Source organism: Onthophagus taurus, unplaced genomic scaffold (genome assembly GCF_036711975.1).
Source record: "Onthophagus taurus isolate NC unplaced genomic scaffold, IU_Otau_3.0 ScKx7SY_16, whole genome shotgun sequence".
Taxonomy (NCBI): domain Eukaryota; kingdom Metazoa; phylum Arthropoda; class Insecta; order Coleoptera; family Scarabaeidae; genus Onthophagus; species Onthophagus taurus.
The window spans coordinates 382,280-403,114 of NW_027248941.1; the positions used below are offsets into that span (position 1 = coordinate 382,280).

The window sequence follows — 20,835 nt, forward strand, 5'->3', positions numbered from 1 at the left end:
ACGCTATAATTGGGGTTCAAAAGAAAACCGACTGTCCTTCACGCTATAATTAGGGTTTCAAAACAAAACTGACCTATCCTAACATTCCTTCACGCTTTAATTGGAGTTTGAAAACAAAACTGACCTATCCGAACATATCTTCACGCTATAATTGCGGTTTCTTCACGGTATAATTAGGGTTCAAAAGGAAACCGACATTCCTTCACGCTATAATTGGGGTTCAAAAGAAAACCGACTGTCCTTCACGCTATAATTAGGGTTTCAAAACAAAACTGACCTATCCTAACATTGCCCAATATTTTTATCAGAGTTGATTGAGATTTGTAAACATAACTAAAACAGCTCAACTTTTCTTTTCTGGAAGTTATTGCTCATTTTTTTTTAAATCTTACCACGTTAAAACACATTCTTTGATATCATGACATGTCAGCTACTTTTATATCTCTTCTAGTTTCGAAGATAGCATTAATTAATGTTTATAAATGTCACTAGATGGCGCTACCTCCGACGCGTCTTTGTCAAGTGACATTTCTTGACGTTTCATTAAAAAAATTTTTTTTAATCATTTTGCGTTAGAAATAAAACTAAAATTAGAGACTTTAAGGTTAAAAAATTTTTTAGTTAGTTTTATTTTTTATTCCATCGGCGGAAAAATCTACAAAAATGTTGTGGTTAAAATAATTTTTTGTTTAAAAGTTTTCAACCCTGCCGTTACCATGGTGATTTGTCAATAAGCACCGACATCTTTAAAAAAAGTCACTTGTTGCATCAAGAGAAAGTTTTATAACAATTATCGCGATTATATTAAACAATATTCGCATAAAATGAAGTTAAAATATCCTTTTTTTTAAAGCGGAGTAAGTACATTCAACTTTTGTAACGAATTAGTTGTTATTGCGTTGTGCATTTTTCCTTAACCTAACCTAATTTTTTCAAGGACTATTTAATTCGTAATTCGGGTTTAGCCGTGCGTCTCTCAAGACGGCTAAATCCAAATGATTCTAGTTCTAGGTATTGTGTTAGTTCTAGTGATAGTGCTAGTGTAAAAGTAGAACTAACACTAGTCATAGAACTGGAAACATTCGGATTTAGTCGCACGTCTCTCAATATGGGAATGATTCTAGTTCTAAGTCTTGTGTTAGTTCTGGTGATAGTGCTAGTGCAAAACTAGAACTAGCACTAAAACTATATTAACTAGTTCTATGAATGCGATGCAATCCAAATTAAATTGATTCTTTTCAACCCGAATCTTGCAAAAAGAAATCGGTAAAACCTGGTTTTTAGAGAATTACAAATTGACAGAAATGTTTTGTTTCCTGATTTGCTGTTCTAAATAATAAGGAATGCTATACAACCCAAATTAAACTGATCAGAAATTCTGTTCAACCCAAATCTTGCAAAAATATCCTGCTAAATAATTCCTTAAAAGCTGGTGTCTTCTGCGTCTAAGTTTCCTGATGTTTCTTTGATTATTGATCCAATGAAGTTTAGTTGTGTATGTTTTCTGATGTTTGGGATCAGTTGTGCAAGATAAATAGAGGTCTGTCCAGTGACGCTGTTTTTACGTCAGTGCTGGCTGGTGGTCTAGCAGGATTTGGAACAATACCGAGTTCAATTACGATACTTCTAGTATGAGAAGAATGTTGATGTTTGAACATCAATGATGTTATTTACTTTTATAATAAAGTGTGGTCCAAAGCAAGGCTTCTTCATCTTATTAGTTTTGGTAGTGATCTGGAAATACACTATTCCCCAATACACTCTATACTATACAGATGAGATTACAGCATGCAATAAAATCTGATCTGGTTGAGACATTTATGTTTATATGGTTGGATTTAGACAGTCTAAAATTAAAAATGCTTTGAGATATTGTGACGTGATTGGAATGATTCTGTATAAAATGAAAATCTTATAAAATGTCGGGCTGAGTTGCAACTTTTTTTGATGGATAATGAGGTTATACTGAAATTTTTTAGAAATAAGGATTAGTTGGGTTACGGCACAAATAGGTTATGTGCTTCGGAGCAGAATCTTATTCTGGTACGAAATCAAAGAAATGGTACGATAGTTGCACCCTTCTTATGTATAGGAATGGAAGTAGAGGCAGACCAATCCTTGGGCCATGTTGATTTAGATTTTGCAAAAGTTAGGAGTAAAAAAATAGGAGTTGTATCCTGGAAATTTTCCTTTTTTGAAGACCTCCTCCACTTTTGGTTGCAAGATATCCGGTTCGCACAGAATCTTTCTAGCACTACCTATCATTGTCACTAAAACTAACATTAGACCTAGAACTAGAATCGAATATTTTCATAAACTCACAAAAAACCGAAAATATTGAAAAGACGAAAAAAATTTTGATTCCGACAAAATTGTCATTACGGACCTGTATTTTTCAAAAACGTCTAAACGATTCGAAACCATCATGTATGACTCAAAACCTGTTATAATACATTTATATCCCTTAATACATCCCATAATATAAATACGGCCTTTTAAATCAGCAATTAATGTGTACATTTTTTGTCTTTTATAACTTTTTTGCCACAAAGACAACGTCAATATACTTTTTTTACATTTCTTTTTTCCATCATGTTCAAAATACATAGTTACATGAATACTTTAGCGTTAAATCCTTTCAAATGCATAATATTGCATAATATAAGGAAATACATATTATAAAAACGAAATTGCCATAAATTTTATGACAGCGCGCCCGCTTGAAGGTTAAATTGACATAAAAAAGTTAGGTTATGTCTGAAACTTCATTCCGAGATAAAAATCGTTTCGTGGTGTCTAAAATCGATTTAAGCAAGCGGTTAGGATGTTCGAAAATGTTTTTAAATGTTTCTTTCGGTTAAATCGCATCTTTTTTTTTGTAAAATTTAATAATTTTTGTACGAAATGTTTCTAAACGTCAAAAATACGATTAATGTGGGGAATAACCACGAGATGGGGTTGATAAAAAAAATTTAATTAATAAATTTAAAACAATTCATAAAAATTTAATAAAAATTATGATTATAATTAAAAAAATCGATGATTTTCGATTTAATTTAGCGTTAATATTAAAAAAATTCAATTAAAAGTTATTAAAAAAAAAAATGTATTAATGTTTATAAATGTCACTAGATGGCGCTACCTTCTACGCGTCTTTTTTAAGTGACATTTCTTGACGTTTCATTAAATAAAATTATTTTAACTCATTTTGCGTTAGAAATTAAATTAAAATTAGAATTTTTAAGGCTAAAAAAATTTTTTTTAGTTTTATTTTTTATTCTATCGGCAGAAAAATCTACGAAAATGTGATTAAAATAATTTTTTGTTTCAAAGTTTTCAACCCTGCCGTTACCATGGTGATTTGTCAATAAGCACCGACATCTTTAAAAAAAGTCACTTGTTGCATCAAGAGAAAGTTTTATAACAATTATCGCGATTATATTAAACAATTTTCGCATAAAATGAAGTTAAAATATCCTTTTTTTTTAAATCGGAGTAAGTACATTTAATTTTTGTAGCGAATTAGTTGTTATTACGTTGTGCATTTTTCTCAACCTAACCTAACTTTTTCAAGGACTATTTAATTCGTCCAAAAATTAGAAATTTTATGTTATGCCGTGCGTTTATGACGTTTTAATACTCTAAAATGATTCAAATAGTGATTAAATTAAATTTTATGCAAAATGAATCAACTAAAATATTTTTAAATTGACATAAAAAAGTTAGGTTATGTCTGAAACTTCATTCCGAGATAAAAATCGTTTTAAGCAAACGCTTAGGATGTTCAAAAATGTCTTTAAACGTTTCTTCCGGTTGAATTGTATCTTTTTTTTTCGTAAAAATTTATTTTTCTAAACGTCAAAAATACGATTATCCACGACATTCAATTTTTGTAATGAATTTAAACATAACCTGTTTAATTTCGCGAAATTAACATCTGTCAAAAAAGAAAAATGACACTGAAGTTAACCTCAGTTAACCTCCAAATTAGTACCAACCCAAATTTAACAAAAAAGAAAACAACCCCAATTCAATTTTTACATCCGTCTTTTATATATATATTGTAATCATGATTTAGGTCATATTATTTAATAGTGAATGATTTTGGGACGTAGATTTGAATCTTAAATTACTCGGCGCAATCGTAGATTGTAAAAAAAAATTGGAAGACAAATTTTGACACACACAACGCACACCAAGAACCGAATTAACCCTCAAAAAAAAAATAACCCTTTTAGAATCGATTAAAAACGTTTTTCGAAAAGTTTCCCAGTCCACGTGGAAAACTTCTTTTTTTGTTGTTCCGACCCGGCGTTGTCAACGTTTCTCATTTTTTGTTCCAATTCCTTTTTGGCCATTTGGAACCGGTCTTTTCCCTCGTCAAAACGTCTCCTTCGAGCCTCGTTCCTGCGATGAACACCTTCGTACGATGACATTAAAGAGCCCGTGCTTTGGTAAATCATTCTTTTTGTTTCCCCAACGACTTTGCATTTCGTTTCGGGGATCGTTCCGTGTTCGAGTTTTCTCACTTGGTGTTCTTCGGCGTCTTTAATCAGGCTTTTGTGGTTTATTCCCATATGGTTCTTTAAGTCTTCGTGATCACCCTTCTCCAATAATTTTTGTAAATCCACCACGCGTTCTTTTAACTCTTTAACTTCATTGGATGAAGAGTTTGAGTCGATTTTTTCGAGAAGATGGTTTAGGGTTGATAAATAAGTTTTGGCTTCTTCGAGTTTTTCTGGAAAATCTTTTTCAAGCACCTTTTTTAACTCGTTCGTAGAACTCTCCGCCCCAAAACGATCGTTTTCAACAAGTTTCTTTAACTCTTCAAGTTTTACCCGAACATCCGGCTTCTCTTCTTGCTTCAAAACATCTTTTGATATGATTTGTTCCGCGACTTGGAACGTTTCTTTCGCCTTTTCGATACGTTTCAAAGCATCCTCCTCAATTTTCGTAACTACCTCGATCAATTCTTTAAGAAAAACTTCGCTTGTTGGTTTCGTTTCTTCTTGAGCTTTAATCCCCTTTTTGATCTTATCAAATTTCTTTTGGACGTTTTCGACTTTTTCCCACTCAGTCTCCTCCATCACCTTATTTAAGTCTTCAAAAATCGATTCTAACGCAGGCGATGGTTTCTCTTCGAGACTTCGGACTTTTTCTAATTCCAATTTTAATTCCGAACAAGCTTTCTTTGTTGGTTTATCCTCCATTTTCACTTCTGGTGCAGTTTTAGATAGTTTATCGACTAACTCGTTTACTTGAGGAGGGGGAGATTTATCTTTTGAGTCTTTTATAGCGGAAGCTTCAAAACTGTGATCGAAATCATCTTCGTTTCCAATTTTTTGCTGCTTCTTTTTCCTTCTTTCTTTGACTTTGCGTTTTTCAAAGTCGTCGACCACCTAAAAAAATGTCAGAAAGAATTAAAATATATTTAAATCATTAATGTGTCATAAATGAGTATGAGAAAGGAGACTGGAAAGGCCAAAAGGATGGCAGGAAACATGGTAATAAAAAATCGAAGCAGAATAAACTCTGGAATGAGAAGAAAAATATTGGGCAGAAAGAAATAAGACTACTAATGTAAGAATAAAGCAAAATAAAGACTGGGGAGAAATAACTAAGACTTGAAAGAGACTGGTATGTAGACTGGATAATGGTAGGACTCTTGGCAGAAAAGAAAGAGACTGGAAAATAACTGGTAATGCAAAATAGACATTTGGCAGAAAAAGATAAGACTGGAAATAGAAGAAAAAGATTATAAAAAAACTGAAAATAGCAAAAGGAAGCCAATGGGAGATTTGTCAAAAAGGAATTAAAGTGGAATGAGGTTGGTAAGAACATTCTGACGTCAGATAAGAAAAAGGAAAGAGAAGAAGGATACTGGGCGAAAAGTGTCAAGATTTATAATAAAAGGAAGAGACTAACCGAAATGGAATAAGATATGCGAAATGAGACTAATAATAAAAGAAGTAGGCCGAATGAAGACTGTTAAAGGAGACTGATAATAAAGAAAAAGAGATTGTACAAAGACTTTAAAATCTTCAATGACTGTAAGAAATTGAGTAAACAAATTGGAAAGAGAAGAAAAAGATTTCATAGGGATTGTAACAGGAGAAAGGGGTTAAACAAAAATATATTTATCTACAAGTAGTTCCTAAGCAAATATAATTAAATATCTAACTATCACTAAAACAGGAAACATTAATATAAACCGAGGCAGTAGCTTTTTTATTATAAAACATTAAGAAAAGGTTTGTTCCATATTATAGATATACAGGTGTCTCCGAAATGCGTGTACAACGGAAGACCACAGATTCCTTGGAAAATAGGTCGATTTAAAGTAAGTTATCTATATCTAAAGTTGCTTCGTTTCACCGCTAGAGGACCACAAAGTTAGCAAAAAAATTCTTTTATTTTTTATAACTTTATACGTTTTCGAGTTATAAAAAATAAAAGAATTTTTTTTGCTAATTTTGAAGTCCTCTAGCGGCGAAACGAAACAACTTTGGATATAGATAACTTAACTTAAATCGACCTATTTTGAGTCAAGGAATTTGTGGTCTTCCGTTGTACACGCATTTCGGAGACACCTGTATTTAGAGACCGAGGCACTAAGTTTTTTCAATATAAAGCAATAAGGAAAGATTCTTTTTAGTGTTAATACAAGCTGAGGCAGTAGCTCCGGTATTACAAAGTGATAAGAAAAGATTTATCTTGAACAGAGTGCCCATTATCTAGGGAATATAGTATACAGGTGTCTCTGAAATATGAGTGGTTAGGCCAGAAAAAGGCATTTTTAAAGAAGTAGCTTTTAAGTAGCCTTGTTTGCGTCATTGCAGCTTTGGATATAGATAGATAACATAACATAAATCGACCTATATTGAGCCAAGGAATCTGTGGTCTTCCGTTGTATACGCATTTTGGAGACGCCTGTATACTATATTCCATACATAATGGGCACCCTGTATATTAATATAGAAGATAAACCTTTTCTTATCACTTTATAATGCCGGAACTACTGCCTCGGCAGCACAGCTGACTCGGCAAATTTTTTCTTAATATTTGATAAGAAAAAAACCACACTGCCTCGGCCTCTAAATATATATACGAAGTCGCTGATATGTATGGAAACGAACAGTTATCTGCTAAAGTAAGATAGCTAGCGAAAAATGTTAATGTACAAAAGTTACCAAATCTATTTTTGACACTCAGGGAATTGTTTAAAATAATTGGTTACCGTAGTTACTCATGGCTACTACTATTTTTTGCATTTATTCAACTATGAAGTAAGTAAACTTTAAGGTAATTTTTCTCAAAACTTTTTTTATGTAACCAATATTAATATTCAGAAAATGATTGTCATTTGAAAAAAATTTCGATGACGTCATAACTCCGTAAATTCTTTCTATAAACCGTTTATAATGATTTTATCAGCTATATCCACTACTTTATGGACAGCCTATATAATACGGAAAAGAAACTTTTTTAATGTTTTATAAAAAAAAACATTGCCTCGGCTTCTATTGACATATTAATACTGTAGAAAACCTCTTTCTTAATGTTTTGTAATAAAAGAAGCTGCTGCCTCGGTTTATCATAATATATTATTGCTTCATAAAAAAAAAACATTGCCTGGGCAGCATAGCTGGCTCGGTTTTTTAAGATATAGTAACATAGAAGAAATCTTTTCCTATTACTTTGTAATAACAGAGCTACTGCCTCGGCAGCACCAGCGCTGCTGCCTCGGTTTGCAATAATATATCATTGTTGCAAAGAAACCTTTTCTTATTACTTTATAAGAAAACACCACTGCCTCGGTTTTTTCTATTGATATATTAATACTGTAGAAAAACTTTTTATTAATGTTTTATAATAAAAAAGCTACTACCTCGGCAGCCCTGCTGCCTCGGCTTGCAATAATATATCATTGTTGCAAAAAGACCTTTTCTTATTGCTTTATAAAAAACATCACTACCTCGGCAGCATATCTGCCTCGGTTTCCATTGATATATTAATACTGTAGAAAAACTTTTTCCTTGTGTTTTGTAATAAAAAAAGCTACTACCTCGGCAGCGCTGCTGCCTCGGCTTGCAATAATATATCATTGTTGCAAAGAAACCTTTTCTTATTGCTTTATAAAAAACAGCACTATACCAGCATAGCTGTCTCGGTTTCCATTGATATATTAATACTCTAGAAAAACTTTTTCCTTTTGTTTTGTAATAAAAAAGCTACTACCTTGGCAGCACTGCTGCCTCAGCTTGCAATAATATATCATTCTTGCAAAGAAACCTTTTCTTATTGCTTTATAAAAAACACCACTATACCAGCATAGCTGCCTCGGTTTCCATTGATATATTAATACTCTAGAAAAACTTTTTCCTTGTGTTTTGTAACAAAAAAGTTACTGCCTCGGCAGCACAGCTGCCTCGGCTTGTAATAACATATCATTACTGCAAATAAATCTTTTCTTATTACTTTATAAAAAAACACCACTGCCTCGGCAGCATAGCTGCCTCGGTTTCTATTGGTATATTAATACTGTAGAAAAACTTTGTCCTTGTGTTTTGTAAGTTACTGCCTCGGCTTGTAATGACATATCATTATTGCATATAAACCTTTTCTTATTGCTTTATAAAAAACACCACTGCCTCGGTTTCCATTGATATATTAATACTGTAGAAAACTTTTTCCTTGTGTTTTGAAATAAAAAAGTTACTGCCTCAGTTTGTAATGACATATCATTACTGTAAATAAACTTATTCTTATTATTTTATAAGAAAACACTACTGCCTCGGCAGCATAGCTGCCTCGGTTTCTATTGATGCATTAATACTGTAGAAAAACGTTTCCTTAATGTTTTGTAATAAAAAAGCTACTACTACCTCGGCAGCGCTGCTGCCTCGGTTTGCAATAATATATCATTGTTGCAAAGAAACCTTTTCTTATTGCTTTATAAACAACACCACTGCCTCGGCAGCATAGCTGCCTCGGTTTCCATTGATATATTAATACTATAGAAAAGCTTTTTCCTTGTGTTTTGTAATAAAAAAGCTACTACTTCGGCAGCGCTGCTGCCTCGGTTTGCAATGATACATCAATTGTTGCAAAGAAACCTTTTCTTATTGCTTTATAAAAAACACGACTACCTCGGCAGCATAGCTGCCTCGGTTTCCATTGATATATTAATACTCTAGAAAAACTTTTTCCTTGTGTTTTGAAATAAAAAAGCTACTGCCTCAATTTGTAATGACATATCATTACTGCAAATAAACTTTTTCTTATTACTTTATAAGAAAACACTACTGCCTCGGCAGCATAGCTGCCTCGGTTTCTATTAATGCATTAATACTGTAGAAAAACGTTTCCTTAATGTTTTATAATAAAAAAAACTACTACTACCTCGGTAGCACTGCTGCCTCGGCTTGCAATAATATATCATTGTTGCAAAGAGACCTTTTCTTATTGCTTTATAAAAAACACCACTGCCTCGGCAGCATAGCTGCCTCGGTTTCTATTGATATATTAATTAATACTGTAGAAAAACTTTCGTTTAATGTTTTGTAATAAAAAAGCTACTACCTCGGCAGCGCTGCTGCCTCGGCTTGCAATAATATATCATTGTTGCAAAGAAACCTTTTCTTATTGCTTTATAAAAAACACCACTACCTCGGCAGCATAGCTGCCTCGGTTTCCATTGATATATTAATACTCTAGAAAAACTTTTTCCTTGTGTTTTGTAATAAAAAAAGCTACTACCTCGGCAGCGCTGCTGCCTCGGCTTGCAATAATATATCATTGTTGCAAAGAAACCTTTTCTTATTGCTTTATAAAAAACACCACTACCTCGGCAGCATAGCTGCCTCGGTTTCCATTGATATATTAATACTCTAGAAAAACTTTTTCCTTGTGTTTTGTAATAAAAAAAGCTACTACCTCGGCAGCGCTGCTGCCTCGGCTTGCAATAATATATCATTGTTGCAAAGAAACCTTTTCTTATTGCTTTATAAAAAACACCACTGCCTCGGCAGCATAGCTGCCTCGGTTTCTATTGATATATTAATACTGTAGGAAAATTTTTTCCTTGTGTTTTGTAATAAAAACAGCTACTACTTCGGCAGCGCTGCTGCCTCGGTTTGCAATGATACATCAATTGTTGCAAAGAAACCTTTTCTTATTGCTTTATAAAAAACACCACTACCTCGGCAGCATAGCTGCCTCGGTTTCCATTGATATATTAATACTCTAGAAAAACTTTTTCCTTGTGTTTTAAAATAAAAAAGTTATTGCCTCAATTTGTAATGACATATCATTACTGCAAATAAACTGTTTCTTATTACTTTATAAGAAAACACTACTGCCTCGGCAGCATAGCTGCCTCGGTTTCTATTAATGTATTAATACTGTAGAAAAACGTTTCCTTAATATTTTATAATAAAAAAACTACTACTACCTCGGCAGCACTGCTGCCTCGGCTTGCAATAATATATCATTGTTGCAAAGAAACCTTTTCTCATTGCTTTATGAAAAACACCACTACCTCGGCAGCATAGCTGCCTCGGTTTCCATTGATATATTAATACTATAGAAAAACTTTTTCCTTGTGTTTTGTAATAAAAAAGCTACTACCTCGGCAGCGCTGCTGCCTCGGCTTGCAATAATATGTCATTGTTGCAAAGAAACCTTTTCTTATTGCTTTATAAAAAGCACCACTACCTCGGCAGCATAGCTGCCTCGGTTTCCATTGATATATTAATACTGTAGGAAAATTTTTTCCTTGTGTTTTGTAATAAAAAAAGCTACTACCTCGGCGGCGCTGCTGCCTCGGCTTGCAATAATATGTCATTGTTGCAAAGAAACCTTTTCTTATTGCTTTATAAAAAGCACCACTACCTCGGCAGCATAGCTGCCTCGGTTTCCATTAATATATATACTCTAGAAAAACTTTTTCTTTGTGTTTTGTAACAAAAAAGTTACTGCCTCGGCAGCACAGCTGCCTCGGCTTGTAATAACATATTATTACTGCAAATAAATCTTTTCTTATTACTTTATAAGAAAACACCACTGCCTCGGCAGCATAGCTGCCTCGGTTTCTATTAATATATTAATACTGTAGAAAACTATTATAAAAACCTACCTCATCACTAATCGGTCCAATCGGCAACTCCTCCGATTTCCTTATAATCTCCTTATGATCCCCAGTTTGAATCCGCTCCTCAATCGAAACAGGATCCGGAACTTCACTTTTTTTACCACCCGGCTTACTCGGCGGTTTCGGCTGCTCTTTAATCCCCTCCTCGATCTTCTTCAACGCTTCATCTTGAATTTTGTTCTGCTCTTTCAACATCTCCTGAGTCTTCTCGTCATCATGCGCAGCTTTTTGCGGTATAAGCTTATCGAAAACATCTTTGTAAAGTTCTTTTTGCAAATCTTTTATTTGAAAATCATGATCCAACGATTTATTTTTCATTTTTTTATCAACTTGTTTTCCAGTCTCATTTAGTGGCTTTTTAACATCCGTAGTTTTAGAAGTATCTTTTAGATTTATTTCTTTCTGATGATCAGTAAACTGAGGATCTAAATTCCTTGATACTAAGTCTTTTGTCGTCAAATCTTTATTTTGAGGTGGAGTTGAAACTTTTTGGGATGCACTCTTTATTGTTGTTGTTGAAGTTGTTGTTGCAGACTTCTTTTTTAAATCTAAATCCTTTTTCGTCAAATCTTCAGGTGGTGTTGAGACTTTTTGAGATGCACTCTTTATTGTGGTTGTTGGAGTTGTTGCAGATTTCTTTTCCAAATCCAAATCTTTAGGTGGTGTTGAAACTTTTTGGGATACATTTTTTATTGTTGTTGTTGGAGTTGTTGCAGACTTCTTTATCAAGTCCAAATCTTCAGGTGGTGTTGAAACTTTTTGGGATACATTTTTTATTGTTGTTGTTGTTGGAGTTGTTGCAGATTTCTTTTCCAAATCCAAATCTTCACATGGTGTTGCAACTTTTTGGGATACATTCTTTATTGTTGTTGTTGGAGTTGTTGCAGACTTCATCAAATCCAAATCTTCAGGTGGTGTTGAAACTTTTTGGGATGCACTCTTTATTGTAGTTGTTGGAGTTGTAACAGACTTCTTTTTCAAATCCAAATCCTTTTTCGTCAAATCAGGTGGTGTTGAGTCTTTTTGGAAAACACTCTTTATTGTTGTTGGAGTTGTAGCAGACTTCTTTTTCAAATCCAAATCCAAATCTTGAGGTGGAGTTAAAATCTTTTTGAACACATCGTTTATCGCAGACTTTTTCTGCAAATCTTCCTTTTTCCCAGAATCTTTAGGTGCAGTCAAAACTTTCTTTTCATCCAAATTTTGTACCCCATCTTCCTTAATTCCTTTCAAATCCTCCTTTGGACCAGCTACAACATCCGATTTCGAAATTTTTTGATCTTTCGTACAAGAAGAATCATCACCCGAAAATTTAAGCGTCTTAAAAAATTCATCAATCGTCTCAGCAATTAACGATTTAGCAGACACCTTCGAAGAATCCAAATTTAATTTTGAATCGCAACTTGATGATGGTGGTTTTGATTTTTTCCCCGATGATGATGATGATGATGTTGTTGTTGTTGTTGGAGGTGGTGAATCTCCTCCAGAAGCTGATTTAGGCGAATCCCCACCTTTTCCTCCTCCACCTTTTTCCCCATCTTCTTTAGCTTTCTTAGGAAGTTCTTTTTTAATCTCTTTTAATTTCTCCTCATCGCAAACAAAAACTGACTTAATTTCCTTCAAGACGTAAATAAACGTGTTTAAAGCACTTTGCCCCGCCGCCAAAATATTTTTCCCACTTGACGCAACTTTCGCTTTTGCGCTAGATAAAGCTTCTTTAGATGAAGCCTTTTTGCCATCTTTTTTGGTTAAACTTTGAACTGATTTGATTGCGGTTTCTAATCCTTTACTACACATCTCTTTGATATTAGCCCCTTTTTCTGATCCTTTCTTTTCGGGTTTTTTCTTATCGACGTCTTTCAATAAATCGGAACATTTTTTGGTCGATTTTTTCTTTTGGCTTAAATCAGGGTCCATTTTACCCGAAGTTGGGGGGCAAAACTTTCGATCTTTAGCTTTTTTCGCATTTACTTTTTGTTCTTCATCTTTACTCAAAACTTTCGCTGGGGGTTGTGATTTCACAGCTGGGGGACATGGTGTTTTGGAATCTTTTTGAGTTAATTTTGACGTTGATGAAGAAGAAGAAGAAGTATCTTGGCAAGGTTTGGTTTCTTTTTTTGGTGGTTCTTTCTTTTTTGCTCCGCAAGGTGACTCGGATTTGCAAGTATCACGTTTTTGAAACTCTGCGATTTTTGCTGCTACATTTATTATTTGTGGTTTACGACAAGGTTTAGCACAAGGACATGGTTCTTCTTTCTTTTGCCCACAAGGTTCTGATTTTGCCTTACAAGGGGTCCGACGCTTTTTTGATACGCAAGGAGGTTCTTTTTTAGGACAAGGTTTTGGTTTTGGATCGCAAACATTTTTTTTGCTTAAACAAGGTGTTGATTTCGCTTTACAAGGAGACTTTTTTGCACCACAAGGAGATTTTTTAGCACCACAAGGTTCCTTCTTAGCTCCACATGGTTCTTTCTTCACCATACAAGTTTCTGATTTAGCCTTACAAGGAGATTCTTTCTTCGCCATACAACTTTCTGATTTAGCCTTACAAGGAGATTCTTTTTTAGCACCACAAGGTTCCTTCTTCACCATACAACTTTCTGACTTAGCCTTACAAGGAGACTCTTTTTTAGCACCACAAGGTTCCTTCTTCGCCATACAACTTTCTGATTTAGCCTTACAAGGAGATTCTTTTTTGGCACCACAAGGTTCTTTCTTCGCCATACAACTTTCTGACTTAGCCTTACAAGGAGATTCTTTTTTAGCATCACAAGGCTTCTTTTTACCTCCACCAACCCCACAAGAACTCTTTTTTGCACCAAGACACGGACCCTTTTCGGGAGCATTACAACTTGGTGCTTTCTTTTCTGGCTTTGCACCACATGGAGGAGTTGACTTAGCTTTACAAACATCTTTTTTAGCTCCACATGGATCTTTTTTTGGGGAACTACAAGGAGATGTTTTTTTAGCTTCACAAGGAGATGCTTTTTTAGCACCACAAGGAGGATCTTGTTTAGCCTTACCCATTTTTTCTCCACAAGTACTTTTTTTTGGCTTAAAACATGAAGCACTCGAAGCCTCGCAAATACTTGACTTCTTTTCTGGTTCCTTTTTTGCTCCACAAGTTTCTTTTTTAGCTCCACAAGTATCTTTTTTAGCCCCACAAACATCTTTTTTAGCCCCACAAGTATCTTTTTTAGCCCCACAAGTATCTTTTTTAGCTCCACAAACATCTTTTTTAGCCCCACAAACATTTTTCTTCGACATACAATCATTCTTTTTTGGTTCCTTATTAGCTAAGCATACATTTTTGACTTTAACCTTAACCCCAACGCAAGGACCCTTTTTTTTACCACCACCACCACCACAAGAAAACTTGCTTTTATTCGATTTAGGTTTAGATTCCTCTTTCTTCTTCTTCTTCATACATTCGTTTTTTTTCGTTTCGCACTTAATCGATTTTGGGAATTCCCTTTTCGCGCAAACATTTTCTCCAGAAGATTCTTTATTTCCGGTGTTATTTTCCTTTTTATTACAATCACATTTTCCATCTTTTTTTCCAGGACAATCCGAGCACCCACACCCTTCCTTCCGTTTCGGCACCGAACTCGAAAAGCTTTTAACCTCCCTCCTCCTTACAGAGCCAAGATTATCACTTTTTGAAGACTTGTTATTGTTGTTACGTTTTCGTTTTTTTTTCCTTTCCATACAAGTGATGACTTTGTCGTGTTTTTGTCTTTTTATCAACTTCATAAAATTCCTTGTCTTGATCCGAATTCTTGGTGTTGTTAATGTAGCTCCACCTACAGCAATAATAGAGACACCGATATTGATGAGAAACGTCCAAAATCAAATCAGCACGATTTTTTACCTTCTTCCGGTGGGTTCTTCGTTGCACAGGTTTCCTTTTTTTCGCAAGATGTCATCTTCTTGATTGGATTCGTTTTGTGACAATCAGGCCCGTAGTTGCTTTTGTGTTGCTTTTTAAATTCTTTTGACATTTCTCCTTGGACTTTATCGAGGACTTGTTTGCAGTGTTGCCAACATGCGTTTGCGGTTTCTTTTGAAACTAAATTTGTTTTGGTTTCTTTTTTAGTTTTAATTTCTGGTTTTTTTCCGCACACACTCGGTCGTTTCTTACAAACAAACTTTCTATTGCTTATAATCGATTTCTTTTTGGGACAAGGATTCGGTGGAGCCCCACACGGCATTTTCGTTGATATCAAACTTTTGCAAACATCATCATAAACCACGTTCAATTCCGGAATAGGGGCACACCGCCAAATCGCCGCGGCAACTTGAGGCGAATTTCCAGGAATATCACACTTTGGTTTTGACTTTGATTTAGATTCTGATTTAATCGGTGCTTTAGGACAAACGTCTCTATAAGCATCACATTTAACTTTGATGCTTTTACTTTGGCAATTAAATTGTGGAGTTTCAATTTTGAGACAAGATAGTTTTTGAGCCTCCATTATGGGCTCCTTATTACATAAAGAAAAAGACATTTTAGGTTCTACATCATCATTTTCTAACTTAATCTTAATCAAATTCGGCATCAACTTTTCAATTTCTTCTTTCGGGGTAACAATTTTCAATCCGATTCGGCTTTTGTCCAACAATTCCACATCGATGGGATTAATCGGTTTCTTATTAATGGTTTTTTCGACGATTTTTTTTGAAGAAAAATTCTTTTTAGCCGTTGCGGTGGTCGTTGTCATTCCATCTTCGTCTACGCTCCTTCCCTGATGATGTCTGTAACGTACCAATCGGACTTTAAATTCATTTTGGGTGAGTCCGAGGAGGCTCGATGAAGATTCCTTACCGGAAGTGCAAGTCGAAAATTCGCGCCTCGATTGACGATAGCCACCGGGTCTTCTAGTAACTCCATCCGAAGTTGAGCAGGAACCGGCGTCTTCCTCCATCTGTTTCCGCTCTCTAAACTCGCGCAAAGCTTCCATCTCCTCAGCGGTTAATTCCTCGAAACTTCTCGAACGTTTTTGTTCCGGCGATTCAGCACTGGTAAATAAATACGCCCAAAGTTTTGATAAAGTCGATTGACGGTCAAATGCGGATTTCTCAACCACTTTCTCTGTATTCTCAACTTCCTCGTTATTTTCACCCCTACTGTACTCGATAATCTCCTTTTTCCGATACCCATTTTCCCCCTCTTCCAAATTGACACCGTACTTCTCCAGAAACGCCTCAATTTTTCGACTAAAAGGCTCGTTAATGTCGCCCTTGCGCAACGCATCTTGCAAAAAATGAACAAAAACGTCGTTCTTCGGATTCATCGTCGTTTTGGGGTCCAAAAAGATGTTGATTATGCAGGGCTTCTCGTCCGATTCCTCGCCGTCTTGGCTACGATCGACGTTTTTCACGATTTTCAACGCAGGTTCGGTGGCTGAAGGGGCTGAATGTACGCGGAAATCACCGGAACTATCGCTTAGAGGAAGCTCACGGAATCCCGCGCCTAAAGTTTGTTCTTTGTAAGTTGTTTCATCTTCCGTTTCCTCCATCTCCGAGCCTTTTTTTTTGTATAATGGGCAATCGGGTCTGTTACACACTTGATAATTTTGAGTCCCTGAAATAGAAATTTAAAAACATTAATTAATTGTACCAATCAAAAGTTTTTAATCAAACTTCACCTTCATTTAAAAAGGGAAAAATCACTTTAAATTGATAGCTTGCGTATTAATAAACGCTTCTTTTTTGATAAATTTTGAAGCAAACCCAAGTGGTAACTGTCAAATGTCAATCTCACTACTAATAACAGTTTCACCCCATCTAGCGGTGACATTATTTATTTATAAAGGTTAGGTTATGTTGTAAAAAAATTCACTGATTTATTTAAGGAGTAAAAATCACTTTCTAAGTCTCAAAATCGCTTTAAACACATAGCTTAATTATTAATAAACGAATTTTGATGTGATTTTTTGGTCCAAACACTTTTTTTTGAAACAAACCCAACTGGTAACTGTCAAATGTCAATCTTACGACTAATAAGAATTGTCACCGCTAGATGGGGGGAGTAATACAGATTCTTTGATTTAAAAAAAAATTATAATTAAAATTTTTAACTAAATAATGATGAAAAATTAAAATCTATTCTTGAATTAAAACGTACTTACGTGAATTTTTAATTTAATATAAAAAATCATGATTAAATAAATTCAATTGACGCGATAAAAAGTTAGGTTGTGTTGTAAAAAACTTCACCGATTCATTTCAGGGGTAAAAATCACTTTGTGAAACTTAAAATCGCTTTAAACAGATAGTTTGAGTACTAATAAACGCATTTTGATGTGATTTTTTAGTCTAAACACTTTTTTTTTTGATAAAATTTGATAAATTTCGAAACGAACCCAATTGGTAACTGTCAAATGTCAATCTCACGACTAATAAGAATTGTCACCGCTAGATGGGGGGAGTAATACAGATTCTTTGATTAAAAAAAAAAATTATAATTAAAATTTTTAACTAAATAATGATGAAAAATTAAAATCTATTCTTGAATTAAAACGTACTTACCTGAATTTTTAATTTAATTTAAAAAATCATGATTAAATAAGTTCAATTGACGCGATAAAAAGTTAGGTTGTGTTGTAAAAAACTTCACCGATTCATTTCGGGGGTAAAAATCACTTTGTGAAACTTAAAATCGCTTTAAATAGATAGTTTGAGTATTAATAAACGCATTTTGTTGTGATTTTTTAATCTAAACACTTTTTTTTTGATAAAATTTGATAAATTTCGAAACGAACCCAATTGGTAACTGTCAAATGTCAATCTTACGACTAATAAGAATTGTCACCGCTAGATGGGGGGAGTAATATGGATTCTTAAAGGTTTAGAAAAATTATAATTTAGAATTTTTAACTAATTAATAAAATGAAAAATCTAAATCTAATTTTGATTTAAAAAGTACTTACGTGAATTTTTAATTTAATATAACCTAACATGTTTAAATAAATTCAATTTACGCGATAAAAAGTTAGGTTGTGTTGTAAAAAACGTCACCGATTAATTTCGGGGGTAAAAATCACTTTGTGAAACTTAAAATCGCTTTAAATAGATAGTTTGAGTATTAATAAACGCATTTCGTTGCGATTTTTTAATCTAAACACTTTTTTTTTTGATAAAATTTGATAAATTTCGAAACGAACCCAATTGGTAACTGTCAAATGTCAATCTTACGACTAATAAGAATTGTCACCGCTAGATGGGGGGAGTAGTATAGATTCTTAAAGATTTAGAAAAATAATAATTTTGTATTTTTAACTAATTAATAACAAGAAAAATCTAAATCTAATCTTGATTTAAAAAGTACTTACGTGAATTTTTAATTTAATATAACCTAACATGTTTAAATAAGTTCAATTGACGCGATAAAAAGTTAGGTTGTGTTGTAAAAAACTTCACCGATTCATTTCAGGGGTAAAAATCACTTTTTGAAACTTAAAATCGCTTTAAATAGATAGTTTGAGTGTTAATAAACGCATTTTGATGTGATTTTTTAGTCCAAACACTTTTTTTTTGATAAAATTTGATAAATTTCGAAACGAACTCAATTGGTAACTGTCAAATATCAATCTTACGACTAATAAGAATTGTCACCGCTAGATGGGGGGAGTAGTATAGATTCTTAAAGATTTAGAAAAATAATAATTTTGTATTTTTAACTAATTAATAACAAGAAAAATCTAAATCTAATCTTGATTTAAAAAGTACTTACGTAAATTTTTAATTTAATATAATCTAACATGTTTAAATAAGTTCAATTGACGCTATAAAAAGTTAGGTTGTGTTGTAAAAAACTTCACCGATTCATTTCGGGGGTAAAAATCACTTTGTGGACTTAAAATCGCTTTAAATCGATAGTTTGAGTATTAATAAACGCATTTTGATGTGATTTTTTAGTCCAAACACTTTTTTTTTGATAAAATTGTATAAATTTGGTAAGAAGCAACTAGAAATTGTCAAATGTCAATCGCGACTAATAAGAATTGTCACCACTAGATGGGGTTAAAATTAGAAAATAATTTTTTTTTTAATTCAAAAGAATTAATGACTCAAAATCGTTTTAAATAAATAAAATAATATTAATAAAGATATTTTAATGTAATTTTTGTTTCAAATGATTTTTTTCTGATGAAATTTGATTTCAAAACAAACCTAACTTACGTCAATCTTACGACTAATAAAAATTGTCACCGCTAGATGGGGGGAGTAATATAGATTCTTAAAGATTTAGATAAATTATAATTTAGAATTTTTAACTAATTAATAAAAAGATAAATCTAAATCTAATTTTGATTTAAAAAGTACTTACGTGAATTTTTAATTTAATATAACATAACATGTTTAAATAAGTTCAATTGATGCTATAAAAAGTTAGGTTGTGTTGTAAAAAACTTCACCGATTCATTTCTGGGGTAACAATCACTTTGTGAAATTTAAAATCGCTTTAAACAGATAGTTTGAGTATTAATAAACGCATTTTGATGTGATTTTTTACTCCAAACACTTTTTTTTTTAATAAAATTGTATAAATTTGATACGAAGCAACTAGGAATTGTCAAATGTCAATTACGACTAATAAGAATTGTCACCACTAGATGGGGTTAATAATTAGAAAATAATTTTTTTTTTAATTCAAAAGAATTAATGACTTAAAATCATTTTAAATAAATAAAATAATATTAATAAAGATATTTTAATGTGATTTTTGTTTCAAATAATTTTTTTTTTGATTGAAATTTGACTGAAATGTCAATTTTACGACTAATAAGAATTGTCACCGCTAGATGGGGTTAATAATTATAAAAAAAACTTTTTTTTGTAATAAAAACGAATTAATAACTTAAAATCATTTTAAATAAATAAAATTAAATTAATAAAGATATTTTAATGTGGTTTTTGTTTCAAATTTCGAAAAAAAATCATTTTGAAATGTCGGAGTTATTATGAGTTGTCACCACTAGATGGGGTTGGCACCTATTTTATATTTTAATTTAATTTATTTATATTAATTTAATTACTTAATTATTTATTACTTACTGGCGTTTTTCTCCTCCTCATCGCAACCTTTTTCGGGAAGTGTTGCGTAGGTGTTGCTTCTAGTATTCGCCGGCGGTGGTGGTGGCGACGGAGACGATGACGACGTTCTGCATTGTTCCGTTCTCGATGGTAAACGTAAAGCTTGAACGGGTCGTCGCAAAGCGCAGCCAAGCGTCTTCAGGGGTAACATCCTCGTGTACTGGTGCATTGGAAAACTTTTCAACGATTGTTAATTCAAATTGTCCAAAAGAGCGAGGAAAAATGACGTCCCGGACAAAATGGTGTGGCCGCGGAGTATAATTTTACACAAGATCGAAAAATTTAACGGGCCCCTTTTCGGGCATTCGGATGTTTGACATTGACGGATTCTCGGTGTTATTAAAACCCCGTTGCCATGGTAAAACCAAAAAAATTTATCGATTTTAGATCGCAACGTCTTTGATTGTTTGTTTCTCGATTTTGACGTGAGATGGGGCTGTCGAAAACAGAAACGTCAAACTCAAAGCAAAATTAACAGTTACAAAAATGTTTGCGTTGGCGAAATCTCGAATTTACGAGTTGAGGCGGCAATTTCTCCAGCAGAGGTTGAGTAATTACGCGAAAAGGGGTGACGGTGAGTTTCG

At 33.4% G+C, this 20,835-nt stretch overlaps 2 protein-coding genes across 8 annotated transcripts in view; one reads left to right on the forward strand and one right to left on the reverse strand.

Annotated features, from left to right (window-relative positions):
• The window catches only part of LOC111415406 (FAST kinase domain-containing protein 5, mitochondrial), a 40,113-nt gene that overhangs the window by 14,284 nt on the left and 4,994 nt on the right, over window positions 1-20,835 (forward strand). The window contains exon 1 of one of the 4 annotated variants that reach the window (XM_071201166.1): window positions 20,735-20,819. The exons of 2 other annotated variants lie outside the window; for them this stretch is intronic. In XM_071201166.1, coding sequence (XP_071057267.1) covers window positions 20,738-20,819 — 82 coding nt within the window. In that variant the 5' untranslated portion in view covers window positions 20,735-20,737. Of the gene's footprint in view, window positions 1-20,734; window positions 20,826-20,835 lie in introns of those variants that run through there. One more of the 4 variants, XM_071201165.1, reaches the window with a different exon arrangement.
• On the reverse strand, window positions 4,030-20,420 carry LOC111415404 (axoneme-associated protein mst101(2)-like). 4 transcript variants are annotated; one of them, XM_023047089.2, is made up of 5 exons: window positions 20,213-20,420; window positions 15,978-16,736; window positions 15,024-15,926; window positions 11,138-14,955; window positions 4,030-5,399 (listed from the first exon to the last, which is right to left on the reverse strand). In XM_023047089.2, exons 1-5 carry the CDS (start codon window positions 20,418-20,420, stop codon window positions 4,245-4,247), a joined length of 6,843 nt encoding a protein of 2,280 aa, XP_022902857.2. In that variant the 3' UTR covers window positions 4,030-4,244. The 4 variants fall into 4 exon arrangements, with proteins under 4 accessions (XP_022902857.2, XP_022902856.2, XP_071057264.1 ...); XM_023047088.2 differs by having other exon boundaries at window positions 15,024-16,736; XM_071201163.1 differs by lacking the exon at window positions 20,213-20,420 and adding an exon at window positions 17,284-17,302 and having other exon boundaries at window positions 15,024-16,736.